The following is a 17,472-nucleotide window of genomic DNA, read 5'->3' on the forward strand; positions in this document are numbered from 1 at the left end:
CGCATAAGAATTATTTAGTGTGAATCACCACTTTTATATACCAACAAAATAGACAAAAACAGATAAGTCAAAACCTAATAAGAAACGCACCATTGTTGAAAATAAACATATAAATATATCAATACAGATCTCAATAAATACAAATAAATAAATAATGTAACATTAAAAAAATTATTCTTCAAAATTCCCAACTGTCCATCCATTTCAGACCAAACATGGTTGAATTTGCTTCACCTGACGTAGGTCCATTCATTCCGTAAGCCAGAGGAGCAAACAGATAAAAACTGTAGAGAATGGATGATAAAATAATACCCAAAACGGTGTGATATACAGTGTTCGTCACTGATGCAGGAAATAATTTGGGAATATCTTCTAAAAGGTAATCAATAATGATACCTGCAAGATAAAAATTAATAAAAATATAATATACAAGTACAATGTTTTGAAGGCATATGAATTGTTTTGTTATTTGTTCGTACAACTATAATAATATATAATAATAATGTTATGTAATCAACGAGATATTGGTGTCCTCAGCTTTGTTCGCGGGGTATATTCTGAATTAATGGGAATTTCGAATTTCCAAATAATAAAATAATCCAGCCATCTTTAAACTTAGGACCATTCTTTGTACATTGGGGCAAATGTCAATTCACCAGTTAGATGTGATAGACAATTCGGCAGATATCTGTCATCTCTCGAAAGAGGGCATGGGCCCTAATAACTTATTAGTTCGGTTCTCGGTTTATGCTATGAGATCTTCATAATCGATTCAGAATCCTGGGATCTGGGATTTCATATTTCAATCAACGCACAAAGAATAATCCTAGGTTTGCCGAATCAGAATTGCACCGCGAAAAAAAGCTATAACGCAATTCCTAGCAAAGTAGATTCAAGCAGGAATTACTCAGAATAAGTCATATTAAGGAGCTCGGTCGAATTGGGGTGTCTATTCTAAGATTTCTAGGGGAATTGAAAAGAGAGCAAAAATCCTCAACTACCATGTCAGGATATACGATATGTTATGAAAAATCAAATAGAAATTTCCATTTAGTGCCTTTTTCCCTCAAGATATTGAAATACTCTTTTTTAGTTACTAATCAACCGATCCCTAAATATAACCTGTTTGTCTAGCTATAGACTACAGTAGTTATATAGCTACATACTTGGTTTCTCGTATGTTGAACAAATTGAAATGTTGATGGTACCTGCACATACTAAAAATTTGTCCCGAATTTTCTTTTCCTCCGAATGATTTCCACCTTTGAATTCAGTTGGATTGTTACAGGACATTCCTTATATTTAATTTTGGAGCAAAATAGCGTGCGAGTGTCTAGGGGACGAATGAACCAAATTTTCTATACTCTGAATATACAGATTCGGAAAATAATCTGAGGAAGATAGACTCCCAACGCATAGGAAAAAGTGCGCAAACACAGCCCTCTTAAACAGTGTTAAGAGGGCTGTGGCGCAAATCAGCCAGTTCGAAAGCAAAAGATAGAAAATTTTTCCCCTTCCCGCTACGAGACAAGGACCAAGAAGATATAATTCGCCGGAAAGGCGATGGTGTAATTGGATGCTTAATTCAAACTGAATTGACAGAACTGGTATGGTTAGCAGTGGCGCAATATAGACAATTAATAATCAAAGTTAGAAAGAAGATAAATTGAAATACCCCAACGAAAAACGTTGTTTATCTGATGAATAAGTCACAATAGAGTATTGTCCGTATATACACTTTGTTTTTTTTGTTAGTAAGTGGGCGGTCCGTATATGTCGAATTCCTTACAGTTCGGTGCGATTATCTGTCACCAGAGTAACCCTACTAACCCCTCCGGTAACTCTCGGTTACCAAATGTGTATATGCGGACCATACGCTAAGTGCTGCAGATACTTTCACAAATTAGAAGAGTTAGTGAAGAAGAAAGAAATTATTAAAATTTATTGCACGTCACCAACTAATTTTATGTGAGCTACGCCAATGCGTGTTCAATGCTTAGAATATAGAATAACAGGAAGGAGCATATTGCTCATATCAATTTGACCGGAATAGAGGAGAAATATGGCCGACATATATTTCCGTTTCAACAGTGGCGTAGGACAATAAAGTTTACAAAAAACTAACTTCAATAATCAGTTGATTCTGATTAATCAAAAAAATTAGGAAAGCACTGACGTAAAGTTAGAAGCTTTTTCACGCTCGTTCAAATTGATAATCAAAGCGGAAATTCACCCCGCCTAACACTGCTTGGCTATATACTTAATGGTATTAAGGTCTATGACTTAACATCACCTACGCCCATGGAGTGTTATTGTCATGGGATAACCTTGTTATGTCATGAAATTCAGAAACTCATAATTGATACCTGCTATTCAGCTTGAAAAATCACCTACCTATGAATTATTCACGCTAAAATATCCAGAATCCTTATTTCCAGCAAATTTCAATAATCCAAATTATCAAAATTAAGTTAAAACATCACTTTGTTCATTTGGCCACAGATATCAGAATCATTTGACTTCCAAGTCTGCCACTTTTCAAATCAGAATTTGGAAGACCAATATGGCCGTTTCCGTCGCACAATTCCCGTCACATTTATTGGAAAAGGCTCCTTCCTGATATTCTATGTTCTAAGGTTCAATGTCATTGCACGTGCGCTAGTGTGACGTAGATGGAGGCAACACCCGAGTATTTCCTATTGCACACAGAAGGTGCAAATATTATTGACTATAATCTTCGAGCAGGTGTATGAAAGTTCATATTCTAAATGGGTGACATTCCCACCCTTCATTCTCCATTGCCCACCAATATGCGGTTTTCATTATAATTCAATTCAATCAGTTCGCATCATCTCGGAAAGTAAAAAAAAATTTTATTCGCCAAACGGAAAAAAATTTAAAATTTTTTTCATTGAAGAACAAATATTCATTCATGTTATTCACTATCCGAGGTAAAATAATCTCTTCTATGAATTTCCACATGAAAAAATTTCTCGAAAAGTCTCGCCATTGTCTACAATTCGTATCCTGGTGGAACTGCAAAAAGAAGTTCTTTAAGTGCTGCCATCTTTTCGACGAAAATGGAAGCTATTGTAATATTCGTAACTTCTACTTATCGTTCAATTGTTCTGGCAACACTCCACATTCCCGTAGTCTTTCACCCTTTAAGCCTTATAAGGATGGCGAGAAAGTCCCGTGGTATAAACTCCTCTTAATTGTTGATGAGAAATTGTTGAATGAATTATATATGCATTTGATGAAAACAATGATTCTAACGAGCCCACATCAACTTTCTGGTTGCAAGGAAGGGGAAGCTGCAATCCGTCTACATTAATTTTTCGAACAGGATTATTTATGATGTTTTATTTTTTTAACCGGAAACGGTGCCCGTACAGCAAAAAGTCGAGAGACCGAATTTGCTCCAAATTAAATAAGGATTTAAATAGTAATTTTTATTGTCGGAAAAACCAGTGGCGTATCATTTCTTTATCTGAAAATATTCAGTCTCGCTGCAGTACGGACGCCACTGGTAGAAAAAAAAAGAAATGATATTATGCAAAAAGTGCTACTTGACGCTCAGAACCTATGTCTCAAATTTCACAATATTTCAAGCAGTGAGAAAGTTATTAATAAAAAACATTTTTTTTCTATAATTTTAACACCCCGTATCTCGGGGAGGAAACATTTCTCGACATATGTTTGTATGACAAACTAGGGCTTATTTTTGATGTAGAATACGTGGTTAAACTTTTTTGGTTACGATCTGGACCACCCTGTATAAACTCACAGATAAGTAAATGAAAGTAAACGCACATAGCTTTGAAGAAAACATTTCAGGTAAACAAGATATAGGCGTTTTTGAAAAAAATAACGGAATGAATGAAATTGAAAAGTTTTACCTGATATGAGAGAACTGAAAATAACTGCTGGGAAATAATGATGAAAGTATAGAACTCTCCCCATTGCCCAAAACGGTACATAATGTAACAACCATCCCACGAAGAGCCAAGCACATGCTCTCAGTTTCAAGCTGTGTTCATCTGAAAGTAATTTTGTTGAACATGTCACATTATATTTGTATGAATTGACCTACCTGTGAACTTTCCAATATAACCCCTTTGAGATTTGATGGCATTGGCAATGAATATCACAACGAATGTGAAAAGAAATATGAGATTACTCCACCATATAATGGGATTACCTAGCAGGTATATTCTATAACTAGCGCCAGAAAAAAATTGTCCCTACAACAAAAGGACATAAATATGTGAACTCTTGGTCGGAAATGAATTTACAATTTTTCATTTTCAAATAACTTAATGATAGTCCAATACTTGGGATTGCGAACATGAACGTAGATCATCATAGAAATTACGCATTTTCCTGATAATTTGGCAACGAGGGGTATTCTTCTCCACACAAAAATGAAGTGGTTTTTATTGAATGTATTTAGAACTTCGCATTCAAAATACATCATCTAACTTTTAGACTGAAAAAATTGAATGAAGCAAAATTAATTGAAGGATTTCTTCTTTCTTTTCTATTTCACAATCTGGCAATACCGACTACATATTACGAAGATAATTTAGACTAGTTATGTCTATAGTAGATAATAAGAGACAATATATTGGAGGCAATCCTGCTAGTCCTAGACTCGGTTAATGCCTATCAAGAGAACCAGTTCGAGAGGCGCTGTTGTCTTTGTGCCTGAGAAACGAAGCTATTTTGAAATATTGAATATCTGAAAAATGAATTTTGATATTTTTTGCAGCGAGTGAAAAAATTCATGAATGGAACTCAAGTTTAAATTTATTAAATTTGAATATTTAAAAAGTCAGGACACGAATACCAGTGATGAATTTACATTTGCAGTAAAAACTCTAATTGAGAAGAATTTACCTCAGTGGTGTGGTTAAATGTAACTGAAGAAAAATCTTGTATCATTTCAAATGACGGAACTATCCTAGTTGCCATTCAAAAATTTTGAGAATATTCTAGCACAAGCGAATAGAAATTTTAACTAAATCATCATGTAAAGGTTCGAGTTACAAATGCATTCGTTTACATCTGAAAAGTTGTGCTGGATTTCTTGATTTCACAGCACAAATGTACCCGAAAATATATAGGCAGATCTCAAATCTATGAATATAAGTGAGATGACATAACGTGCGGTAAAAAAAAATCAAGTAGCTTTGGATTTTTCAAGTTTGATAATCTTCGTTGGCGCAGAAGAAGTTAAGATCGCAATGCGGGTTTTAATGCTCTTAAAATCTAAATGTCGCGCTCAGCTTGTACAAACCAAACATTATTTTTCGTACTAACACAACGCAACAGGAAATTATTTTACATTCTCAAGTTAATCAAGAGTAAATGACGTTTAATAGTTGTTCAAGATACTGTTTCGGACACAACGAACTAAAGTCGTTCAAATAAAGCTAACAACCAGAAAATTGGGAGAAAATCTTAATTGCGTTAGTTATGCACTCGCTGTTACAATCGTTTATAAAGACCTTGTAATTTTCAACGTTGTGATTGGTCTTAAAGTTATGAAAAAAACTAATTTACACTTACTCTGTAATTTATTGGCCATTGCCATGGTCTAGAAGTTATTTCTCCTTCTTTTGGTTTCAATCCTGCATTACCTTGCAACATAACAGCATGAGACTCCAGAAACCGCTCAAAGAAACTAGGAGCATATACTTCAAAACTTACATTTTCCACTAGAAGATTGAATAACAATTATGCATTGCAATTATCAATTGATTTCACAAAATACATAGATGGTAATATACAGGGTGGGCAAAATTCGTTGTCTACTGAGGGGATCTCGAGAACTATTATAGCAGCTAGAAGAAAACGGATATGACACATTCTGTAGCTTTTTTTTTTTCATGACTAATTCAAATCCATAAACAGAATCGGCCTATCATTTTTAGTTTTCGAGTTATAAACAAAAATTGAGATTTTGACGATTCCGAAAAGTTCTCATAATTTTTTTGTCTTCGAAGTTACAGATCTGAAACTTGAACCTTCTTAGGGACTTTCATACGTAGAATCTACTGACAAAAGATTTTTTTCCAATTCAAAAATAACAAATTCAATAAAAGTTTGCATTAAAAAAAAAGTTCACCTAATGATTCGAAATGAAAAATATATACTGCTCTGCAGTTACATGCGTTCTTTCGGTAGAATTCACTGATCAGTTGCATACAAAATAATTTCTGGCGTTTTCTTGTCAAAATTACGTTGGGAATTCTCCAGAGAATTTTCGGCTGTTACAAACGGGCTTTATACACGAAATCCAACGATACGACGATGAACCGAATACTTTGCATATCTTAAATCAACAGAGATTCTGAGATCCTTGAATTGAACACGAAACCGTTCAGTGAAGAACGAAATGCTAGTAGAATCCCTCTCGTAAAACTAGTACTGATGTCTATTTTGTGGTGGTTTCAGGCAGGCAGGGTTCCCAAGAACTGAGACCTAAGAAAGAAATCAATATAATAATGGCCAGACAGTTATCACGTGAACTACCAATTCGATTTTACTTTCTTATGCATTAGTTCTTAGTTGCTCTGCATAAAACCACATTACTAGATTTGAATTATCTTTGCAATGTAATTGATTTTCAGCACAAGGTTTGAAGCCCACACACCTCGCTCCTGGTGTAGTGACACTGAAAATCTACAATGATCTGGTAATGGAAGACCCTTTGATGGATTTGCATAGCTATATTCTGATTGAAAACTACTAATTATTGGCTCTAACAACAAATGTATGTAATTTTTGAGGGTTTTTGGGTGATCCTTATTGGTAGAAAAAATTATATAGAAAAATCAACTCACATTTCCCGAAAATATTCTCCTCGACATTCCACACTCCATTTGAATCTCTCAAATTTGGATTGCATGACACTTCTTGCTGCTCATAACCCCACTTAGGCAACTGTTTACCACTAGTTGTAAGCACACAAGATTGCAAATAGTGAACGAACTTGATCCTGCTAGTTACAGTTTTAAGTTCTTCGCCCTCTCTTCCATTAAGGATGGTCACCCTCCATACATCATTTACATCACCTGTACCATTTTCTCCGTATCCGGTTACTTGATAATGTTTTTTCGTAATGGGCGCATGTTCTTTATGAGAATGAAGATTACGTCTAGTCGCCAAATGTTCCAATCGTATGAGGTCACCGCTTCGAACTATCTCTACGTCGTTGATCTCTGAGTTATACTTTTTTATAACCCATTTATTATTATCATCCTTATGAGTGTAAGTTGTTATCTTTGAAAGAAATAATGTGTGGAATATGATAGTCCTGGATTTTGTAACTCCATTTAAAAATACTACATACCTGCTGTTGTCTTGCTCCCACCCCTTCAGGGTATAAATGATAATGAGAATGTAGATAACCCCCTCCTGTCTTATGATTTTTCAAAGTGATAACTGCACCATAAGCCACATGTCTAGGCATGCTGGCATTATGCAGGCTATTACCTATGAGTTGAGATTGGAAAGCCGAACTGTAGAAGCCATCACCACTTCCACTGAAAAATGCATGTTGAAAATAATACCAACAGTGTACTGAATTCCTTACCTTTGATTCAGAATTTTTAGATGGATATAAAAAAATATGGCATAAAGAACAGTTGGCCAAACAATCAGGAGAATGGCTCTAGCAATGAAATGCTTAATGGTATCTATCTGTAAAATGTGAAAATAAAAATAATAAACTAGTTTCAATTAAATACGTATATGAACATGTATTTGTTAATAGTGTAAACAAAAAATTTTCTAAATGCGACTCCAAAATTGTTTTTAAAAAAAGTTACAGAGTATATGGAGCAATAAGTTGAGCGACCCGACAAGAATCTTAAGAAATAGAAGTGAAAAAGTCAAAAAGAGGAATAATTGGAAAGAAAGAAAACTAGATAGAGGGGGAGCGGAGCAGTTGAAAAGGATAAAAGTTTGACCAACGTTCTGTCAGGATCAGCTGTTTTAAAGTTGTTGCAGGAGGAGCACGAAACTTCGGCGGGATTATTTTAAGTTTTATAGGATTCCTGCAATCCTCAATTTGTCATATAAAAATCATTGAAATGAGCCCCCAAGTTTGCGCGGAGGAAAATGGATAGTAGAAAAAAGGACACATTTAAAAGAAGATAAATTGAACAAATATTACTACACCATGTCGGACATACTGGGCAGCTCTCAATACCGTTCGGTCAAGATTCAGGACGATAAAACCAGGGAACAATTGTCCCAGTTAACATCGTTGAGAGCAGAGCTGAGAGAGAGATTATCCGCAGGTGAACCAAATCTCACCATCAAGTACGTTAAAGGAAATCCGAAAATCGTCAGCATTCCATCTCCACCCAACAGTGTGAAATCAAAAAACTAGGTGACCTGAATTCTTGGCCCATCATATATACAAACACACAGTCCTTATCATCGAAGCACTCTGAAATTCTTGTCTATACGCAGTTACACCGACCTCTTCTTGTGCTCATATCCGAGACTTGGCTTCGTCCATCGATTCCTGATTCGGTTGTGCAGATCCCGGGTTACACTATCTACAGGGCCGATAGTCAGGACGCACTTGGCTACCGGGGCGTTTGCATATACGTCAATAAACTCATAACCGACTCTTACAGGGTTGAAACTATACATAAAAATTGGACCGACATCGATAACATTTTCCTGAAAATTTCTAACAACCAATTTTCAATCTTTGTTGGGTGTATTTACAGACCGCGCCCATGTCCTGCTGACCTCAGTTGCGTTGATTTCCTCTCCTCTGCATCCAGAACCCACGACAATATTTTCATTGCTGGTGACTTCAATTGTCCCGACCTGAAGTGGCCGATGACCATGTTACCCCCTGCGTCTTCTCCATCATTTCCTTACGCCGAATTAGTTTCTAACTCCCGTTAGCAACAGCTTGTAACACAACCCACCAGATTCAGAGAAGGTCAAACCCCATCCCGTCTGGACTTGGTGTTCGTCTCTGACCCTCTGCTCATCTCAGACCTCAGCTATCTGCATCCCTTTGGTAAATCTGATCATGTCACGCTCTCCACTGCACTGCAGTTTCGTTCATCAAATGCCAACCATCATGATATGAAGACTATAAATAAGGTCGATTATGAAAACGTCTCCGCTGAATTGTCGAGATTGGATTGGAACTCCTTGCTTCCATCTCACGATAGCATTGACAAATAATGGACAACCTTTACGAGTCTAGTGGACAGGATCGTCTCCTCGAACACCCGGGTTATGGTGAAGAAACGGATTCCTCTGAAGCCTTGGATTAACGATCACTCACTTCAGCTGATAAGAAAGAAAAAATCTCTATGGCAAAGATACTTGCGTACTCGATCCACAGCGGACTTCACTACGCATCGTAACTACTCCAATTATGTCTCTACCTCCTTGCGAAATTCGAAGAAGAACTTTGAGAATGGACTGGCCTCATCCAAGAACAAGAAAAAATTTTTCAAATATGTAAGATCATCTTTAAGCACCAATGTTAGTGTTCCGATCGTCAAGGATGACTGTGGCATTCTAAGTTGCGGCTTTGAAGAGACGGCGGACATTCTGGCTAAATCTTTTTTTCAATCCTTTTCCCCTGAGCCGCCCGGTCCGAGTCCAACCCCACAGTTTCCCCGATGCTGCTCCGAAATACTGAATGTTGAAATCAATGAAGCAATGGTGGAGCATCACCTATCTAAGCTCAATATTTCTTCTGCTCCAGGCAGCGATGGAATTACACCTTTCCTTCTTAAGCGGTGTGCCGGTGCCCTATCTACCCCTCTCACTATCATGTTTCGCAAGTCCATGATTACAGGTTCACTTCCCTCGGATTGGCTTTTTGCTACTGTGACCCCCATCTTCAAGAAAGGAGACAAGCTTTCCCCCGAAAACTATCGCCCTATAAGCCTGCTGTCAGCCGTTGCAAAGGTAATGGAGAGGATAATTAGTGAAAAGCTTCTTGAATTTTCTCTTTCCAATGGTTTGATTCCTGACGAGCAGCACGGTTTTGTTCCTGGACGCTCCCCAACAACAAATCTCCTATCATGCATATCCGACTGGACAAAAGCAATGGACTCTGGTCAGCCAACGGACGTCATATACCTTGATTTCTCCAGGGCTTTTGACAGGGTCCCGCACAAACGTTTACTTGCAAAGTTGGAGCACATTGGTGTTCGGGGAGAGCTGCTCGTTTGGATTAAAGCTTTCCTGACTGGCCGTTCGTACCGCGTGCGTGTTGGCAGTTCATTCTCCTCATCCGCTTGGCCGGTACTATCTGGCGTCCCTCAAGGCTCCGTTTTGGGGCCTCTGCTCTTTCTTCTTTACGCCTCCGATCTTCCATTCCGGTTTAAATCCACCCTGTCACAGTTTGCCGACGACATCAAACTTTACAATAACCCCATAGTTAATCACGCTGATCTTCAGACTGACTTGAACACCTTGAATAAATGGTGCGAAGAATGGTTGCTTCCCCTTAACACAGGTAAATGCTTTGTGCTTCACATAGGCAAAAACAACCCTCGTTTGCGTTACACTATCAATGCTGAACACCTGACTCCCGTATCCCAGATTGAAGACCTTGGCGTTACCATTTCGGAAGATCTTAGTTGGTTAGCCCATATTGAACGTATCTCAGCCAAAGCAAAACAGCTTACCTACATGTTCAATAAATCCTTCAGAGGCTGCGACGACCGAACTTTCGGGATTATTTTCAAGACATACGTCCGACCAACACTTGAGTACGCTGGTCCAGTTTGGTGGTGCTCCACGAAGGCCGCCAGCGATATTCTTGAGTCCACACAGCGATGGGCCACTCGCGCTCATTATGGTCCAATGCGACCCTCATATGAACAGCGACCTTCTGCCATGGATTTGTCACTCTTCGAGGAGAGACGTGTACGCGGTGACCTGATCTTCTCGTTTCGAGCCATGCAGGGCCACTTCGGTGAGAGGGTCCGCAGTATGTTTCCTCTGAATAGGAATAACTTGCGAGGGCACATTTTCAAGTTGAAACGTGAAAATTTCAGGTCCTCCCAACGTCAACTCTTTCCATATTCCACAACTGGAACCGTCTGCCTGAATGCGTGGTGCGATCGACCTCGGTAAACGGTTTCAAAAACAGTTATGACAGGTGGAAATCCTCTCTATGAGGAACTGTGGTGTTACATCTAATTTTTGTTTTTGCTTTTGTATATGATATTTCAGTTTTGTATTTTTCGATTTCATTACTATCCTCATCAGTTTATGTATGCACATACTTAATCTAATAATCTTCGAGTTTATAGGCTTGTCCTCTACTCGAAACAACTATGTAATAAATAAATAAATAAATAAATAAATAAAAATACTTTTTATTGTTATTTACGTTATCTGCCCCTTCCTCTAACTACGATAGTACTATAGTGTAGGCCTGGGGACGTCAGACAAAATCGCCGAAATGAGCCATCCTTCTGTTTCATTAATACTTATGACTGCTCTATGATTTTATTAGGCGTACAAATAAGTTTCCGCCGTTTTTTGTCTAAAATATAATATTAATTGTGAAAAGCGGTAGTTTGCATTTAATCGAAGTATTGCCCCAAGTGTTTTCGAATAGTTTCTCAACGAAACTGCAACATGCGGATCAGCATTATTATGTAGTAGAACAATTTGGTCATGTCTGAAGTAGTATTGAGTGCGTTTCTACCTTCAAAGCTAAGCTCAATCTCTTATTAGTGTTCGGTAGAGAGTTCCAGTGGTTGTTTCGCTTGGATGAAGCAACTCGAAAATTTTTGACTTTCCACTGCGATCACGTCATCCACGTCAAAATCACCATTTTAAAACTTTTGAACCCACTCACGACATGTTGTCCCACTCAAGGCAGCCTCATTATATGCTTCTACGAACAATCGATGCGTCTCAGCGGCAGATTTTTTTTAATTAAAGGTAAATTGAAAGTTCCCGCAAATGAAGCTTATTTGTATCAAATTTGAAAATTTGTGGATGAAAAAAGATATATGAGGCTAATACGAAGTGAATAATATGATCCGATGATCGGCTCATGTTGTTCTTGAATGGGCAATCTAATTTTTAGGCCGGTTATCATCTGCCAATTCTGACGAAAGCCTTGTAACATGCCATTTCTCACAAAACGGCGTAAACTTATTTATACTCCTAATATAAATAAATTTTATATTTGGAACAAATATGTTTTCAATATGTAATTGTAACTGTCCTTAAGCTTGCGTTTACTATGACCTATTTAGATAACAAAAATCGTACTTAGGCAATAGTTGATTGCACATTGACCATCCCGGACAACTATAGTATTTCAAGATGAATAAATTGCAAATAAGCATATGCTTACAATGCTTACATTCTAAAATATAAATAAACAACTTATAAACCATTCATCTCAAAATTAGGCTGCATGGACTTGGTTCACTTCAGCTATGAACCCCTCATATATTCTTCGAATTTTTATTTCCCTCCGTTACATTTTCATATATGAAAAAACACAATATCTTTTGTTCATATAAATTGGCGCCCTGCTCTATAAGCTACATTGAAACGAGTTACATATTATGATTTCCCACCTGAAGAAATTCCCGTTTCCAAATTGTCATACTGCTACTGTCATTTTTTAATTTTCAATTCGCTACTGTAATTTTTTAATTTTCAGTTCATTTCGTAAGAAACCTTGAATACCCCATATCTCGTAAACCAGCATCATTTGTTTAAGGCAAGTTTCGCTTAAAAGTCATATAATTAACACGTTCGCGACACCGAGAGATTCACAGAGAGACCCGTGCGGACGTTATTTCACTTTTCTTGTTAAATTACGTATGTTCATTTTAAATATGAATATAACCTATTTTTATGTTGAACTTGTTTGTTTTTCAAGTTTTTGACCATTTTCCGTCGTGTCTCACCCGTGGGTCACACAGGGGAATGTGTTTGAGTGATGTGATCAAATGACTTATTTTTGTTTCAGATAATTGATTATACTTTTGTCTGTTGTTTTGGAAATAAAACCTATTTTCTTAATTATGTCCATATTTTTCATCAAAATTTTCCATTTCGAAAACCACCCTACCTACACATTCATAAACTTTACCATTTGAAATGCACACAGCGTGCTCGAATCCAGAAGCTTGGTCAAAGGACACACCCACATATTAGTCAGATACACCAGACACCTCGTTTTCTTTGAGGCGAGACAATCGACCAACGACGGCTCATCCCGAGTCTCGTATATAGAGGGTGAGGGTGAAGCAAGATGCTGCTTGCGATAGTGGATTGCAAAGATTAACTCTATAATCTTTGGTGGATTGTTTTTGGCACAGTGTTTCGTAGGTTTGTAGATCCACAAAAACTAGGATAGGTGTTGAGGAGTGCTTAGAACAATCCATTTTCGCATAAGGGTGTAGAATATCTTGCGATTGCGGTGAACGTTACATCGGAACGACCAAAATAAATATTCATACATGACGCAAAGAACACGAAAGCTGTTGCCCACCGAGTCATGCCTTGAAGAATAGACATAGACAGGATATGTTCTAGAGGAAATTAATTATTAATTTCCAATTTTGACATTGTAAGAGCTCCAAGCCTTCTTGAAAAAGGGCTACAGGCCATGCCTGTACGAAAAATTTTCCTTTCTTTTCATATCTGCCTTCAAGTGCATGATCCTATTTGACCTAGACATAAATTTCGAGATCAAAGTCAAAGAAGGCCATCATCGGATAGCCAGTAAAAAAAAACAGGAACTCTTGACTAAAACATTTTTGTTCGATATGCTCCCTAGCCCAAGTATTGAGCTGGCCCAAAAAAAAAAACATGTACATAAATGTATGTGTACACCAAAGTCTTTCAATAATAGAAGAGGTTGATCAGTGGCGAATTTTTTGAGAAAAATTAATCCTTAATTGTACTTCAACTGAATCAAAAATTTTTAAGGAACTTTTGCATCTGATTCATTTTCATCAAAGTATGATAGTTATCTTCGTGAATGTTAATTTAGCTTATTTAAGAGTTTGCCTGTGGGGCTAATTAGATTTCAGTGTACACCGGACAATTACAAATTCATTCCAGTGTAATATTTAAAAGCAAATATTAAATATTTAAAATCAAAGTAATTCATCTACCAATAAGAAGGCATTTCTTATTTGTTTTTTCTTTGTTAAAAACTGATATTATTCGAAGGGATAATCCCAAGAAAGGGAAATATATTTCAAGAAAAACATATAGGTAGGTTGATTTTATTTGGACTGTCAATAAAAGATTTCCAACTGATTGTACAAAGATTAAAATTGTATGAACTTATAATTCCGTAGCAAAAAATTGAATATTCTATTCAAGTGCATCCTATGGTATGTATTTGAAGTGAGCTCAAATTGACTAGTTTGTATCTATGTATAGATAAATAATAGGATATAGTTCAACAGAAATATTGAACAATAAAAATCAATCAATGAAGGTTTATTGATTATAAAGATTTACTGCCCTAAAGCCAATTCCCTACCTTGACGTTTATCTGATTTTTTCAACAAAGTACCACTCAGAATACCCAAGAATAAAATCAAACCCACATGTGCATTAGACATAAATTTTTCAGAGCAATCTCTACCATTATTTATATTCAATGTATAAATTTGATTAGTCAAATGGGTAGAAACAAATGCTATACTTAAATAATATGGCCAAGTTTGTTCACTCATCAAACCAGATATCAATAAATTACAGACCATGCTAGCACCAAACCCTGTCAACCATAAATTGGTTCTATCTCCGAATTTGATAGCTGTTGACTTAATACCTATCCTCATATCATCTAAACGATCTTGGTGGGCATAAATAGTATCATAAAATATTGTCCAACATACACCTGCTATATACAATGGCAAACAGATAGATAAATCTACATATCCTTTAACAGCACAGTATCCCAGTAGTGCCCCCCAATTGAATGTACAACCTAAAACTAATTGAGGCCAATATGTGAACCTCTTCATTAATGGATAACAAATAACAAGTCCCAACGATGAAGCACCTAATAAAATACTAGTCCAGTTCAACTGCAATAAAATTGCTAATCCAACACTTAATTGTCCAGCTAAAAACACCCACGCTTGTTTCATTGATACATCTCCACTAACAAGAGGTCTGATTTTTGTCCTTTCTACCTTTGCATCAATATCCCTATCCCACATGTCATTGATTGTACATCCCGCACCTCTCATGACAACTGCACCAGTTCCAAAAAGGGCCAATAAATAAGGATCGGGGAAGCACCCAATAGGTGCTGCCATTGCTATGCTCCATCCACAAGGCCAAAACAACAACCATGATCCTATTGGTTTGTCAAGCCTCATTAATTTGAGATATGGTTGTAATAATTTGGGCGAAGAGCCCACACATTTTTCGGATAATGTAACTTTAGATAGGTCTGCATTATTCTTTCCATACCTATTTTCATCGGATGTATAAAACGAAGTTGAAACTTTAAATTTCCTAATATTTTGCAATTCGAACTTTTTAGTAGGTAGCAAATACTTAAAATTATGTGAACATTTTAAAATTCTATATGTAATCATCGTCCGTCACAAGTGCATCTTTTCAATGATGAGAAGGTATAATTATTGTTTTTGTACTAAAATTATTTTCGAATAATTTTTAACCTATAAATTCAATAATCCAATTTTGAAGGTTAAACCAAAGAGGTAAACATAGAACTTATTATGCAGTTATCTTCTTCGTGACTCGTTCACAGTTTCAAAAAACTAGTTCATAAATATCCACAAAATCTAATAAATCATTTTTTGAGATCTGATTACAACGAAAGCTTACTGGTCAGACAAATATTACCTCGAGTTGAATTTGATTTATAAATGCACGGGCCAATTTTCTTCAACTTTGATTAAAAATGAAATTGTACAGTATTTTCCTGACCGAACATTCAAGTTTTTAGAAAGGGTCTATTATAAATGTGCACCATTATAATTTTATGCCAGTATGATAATTTCAAAACACTTACAACAGGCCTCCTGAGATCACCCAATATGTTCCATAAATCAATGATGGTCATCAATCCAATAAGAATAACAACAAAAAGACCAACAAATTTGACAGATATACAGCATGCCAACATGGTTCCTGTAAAAAATAACCAAGACCACCATTGAAATGAAAATTCCTCGATATTCTTCGACATTACTTTCACGGCTCCAAGAAGAGAACCCACCATGAAGAATAAGAGAATGGGATCAAGTAATATATATTGGGAAAGGGTAATTAATCCAACATCTAAAAAAATACCATTATCATATAAATATCATATATAAAAAACTACAGGAACTTACCAAATATAACCAGTAGAGATGAAAACAATGCGGAAGTTAAAGAATTTGTCATTTCATGTACAATTAAGAAGCTCATAGGTACAACTGAAGCTCCCAAAGAAGCACAAAACTAAAAATTGACTTTGTAATTTTACCTAGATTATGAGATAATAAAATACTTACAACTCGCATACCAATATAACTAGTGTTGTCATATTTATCTCCAGGCTTATCAAATGCAAATTTGCCATCGTAACCTGTTAAGTAACCAGAAAGTCCTATGAGCATCTACAATAAGCAATGTTTCAACCAAATGCCAACAAGAATAAGCATTCCTACCTTCCCAACCGGTGGGTGAACATCGAAAAAGAATGTTCGATTTATGTACCAGCTACCCATTTTACCAAAATGGGTTTCATCCCAACTGAAAATCAGATATCATAAGTACCACATAATTTTCCTCAACGTTATCTTACCAAACATGATCTGGTTCAGTTATTTTATGAAATCTCGTTACAAATGTTACTACAATAACGATACCAAATACATAATAAAAATTCCTGAAAAACAATTTTGCATTTCAATTAGATTTGAAATATTAGTTTACCTCTTATTTTCTACTGGAGATACTTTCTTGGCCATTATGAACTGTTATTATTTCTATAAACAAAATATTCAAAAATGTTAGTGTCCTTGTCTCATGAATTTTATCCGATCAGAGAAGATAATCAATCAATTTAAAAGAAACTGATATTCTCCTGATTTTCATTAGCATAGTACTGAAGGAACAATATTTTCTTTGAATTTTTTCTTGTTGTGGTGTCATGTGAAAGTTCAAAAAGTTGAAAGTACCGGTTCGAACATAGAAAAATGTGACATATTTGAAACCATAGAACATCTAACATACGGCTGACATAGGGATGGGCAAGGGTGAAAAATATATATCGATATATATCGAGTAAAAATATCGATATTTCGATATATCGGTATATTTGTTGCGGCTAAAGATATGTCTGAAGATAAACTTAAGACTATCCGGCTAAACTTAGGTTTAGCTTCGGGTATTTGATAATGTTAGTTTCTTCTATCTTTAGCCGGCTAAACTTAAGTGTAACCACATCCC

The 17,472-nt window shown here is 36.2% G+C and overlaps 2 protein-coding genes across 2 annotated transcripts; both read right to left on the minus strand.

The window, feature by feature from the left end:
• Positions 1 to 8: 8 nt before the first annotated feature.
• On the minus strand, positions 9 to 17,207 carry LOC123306936 (protein O-mannosyl-transferase 2). The gene is given in 13 exon segments (XM_044889138.1): positions 9 to 396; positions 3,900 to 4,073; positions 4,076 to 4,244; positions 5,572 to 5,720; positions 6,849 to 7,287; positions 7,358 to 7,550; positions 7,601 to 7,707; positions 16,046 to 16,314; positions 16,371 to 16,479; positions 16,533 to 16,637; positions 16,689 to 16,773; positions 16,826 to 16,909; positions 16,957 to 17,207. Coding segments are annotated over 13 exon segments (2,136 nt in total). The 5' UTR covers positions 16,992 to 17,207; the 3' UTR covers positions 9 to 178.
• On the minus strand, positions 14,255 to 15,720 carry LOC123306937 (4-hydroxybenzoate polyprenyltransferase, mitochondrial). The gene has a single exon (XM_044889139.1). It carries the CDS (start codon positions 15,603 to 15,605, stop codon positions 14,508 to 14,510), a length of 1,098 nt encoding a protein of 365 aa, XP_044745074.1. The 5' UTR covers positions 15,606 to 15,720; the 3' UTR covers positions 14,255 to 14,507.
• Positions 17,208 to 17,472: the final 265 nt, after the last annotated feature.

Source organism: Coccinella septempunctata, chromosome 2, assembly GCF_907165205.1.
Source record: "Coccinella septempunctata chromosome 2, icCocSept1.1, whole genome shotgun sequence".
Classification (NCBI taxonomy): domain Eukaryota; kingdom Metazoa; phylum Arthropoda; class Insecta; order Coleoptera; family Coccinellidae; genus Coccinella; species Coccinella septempunctata.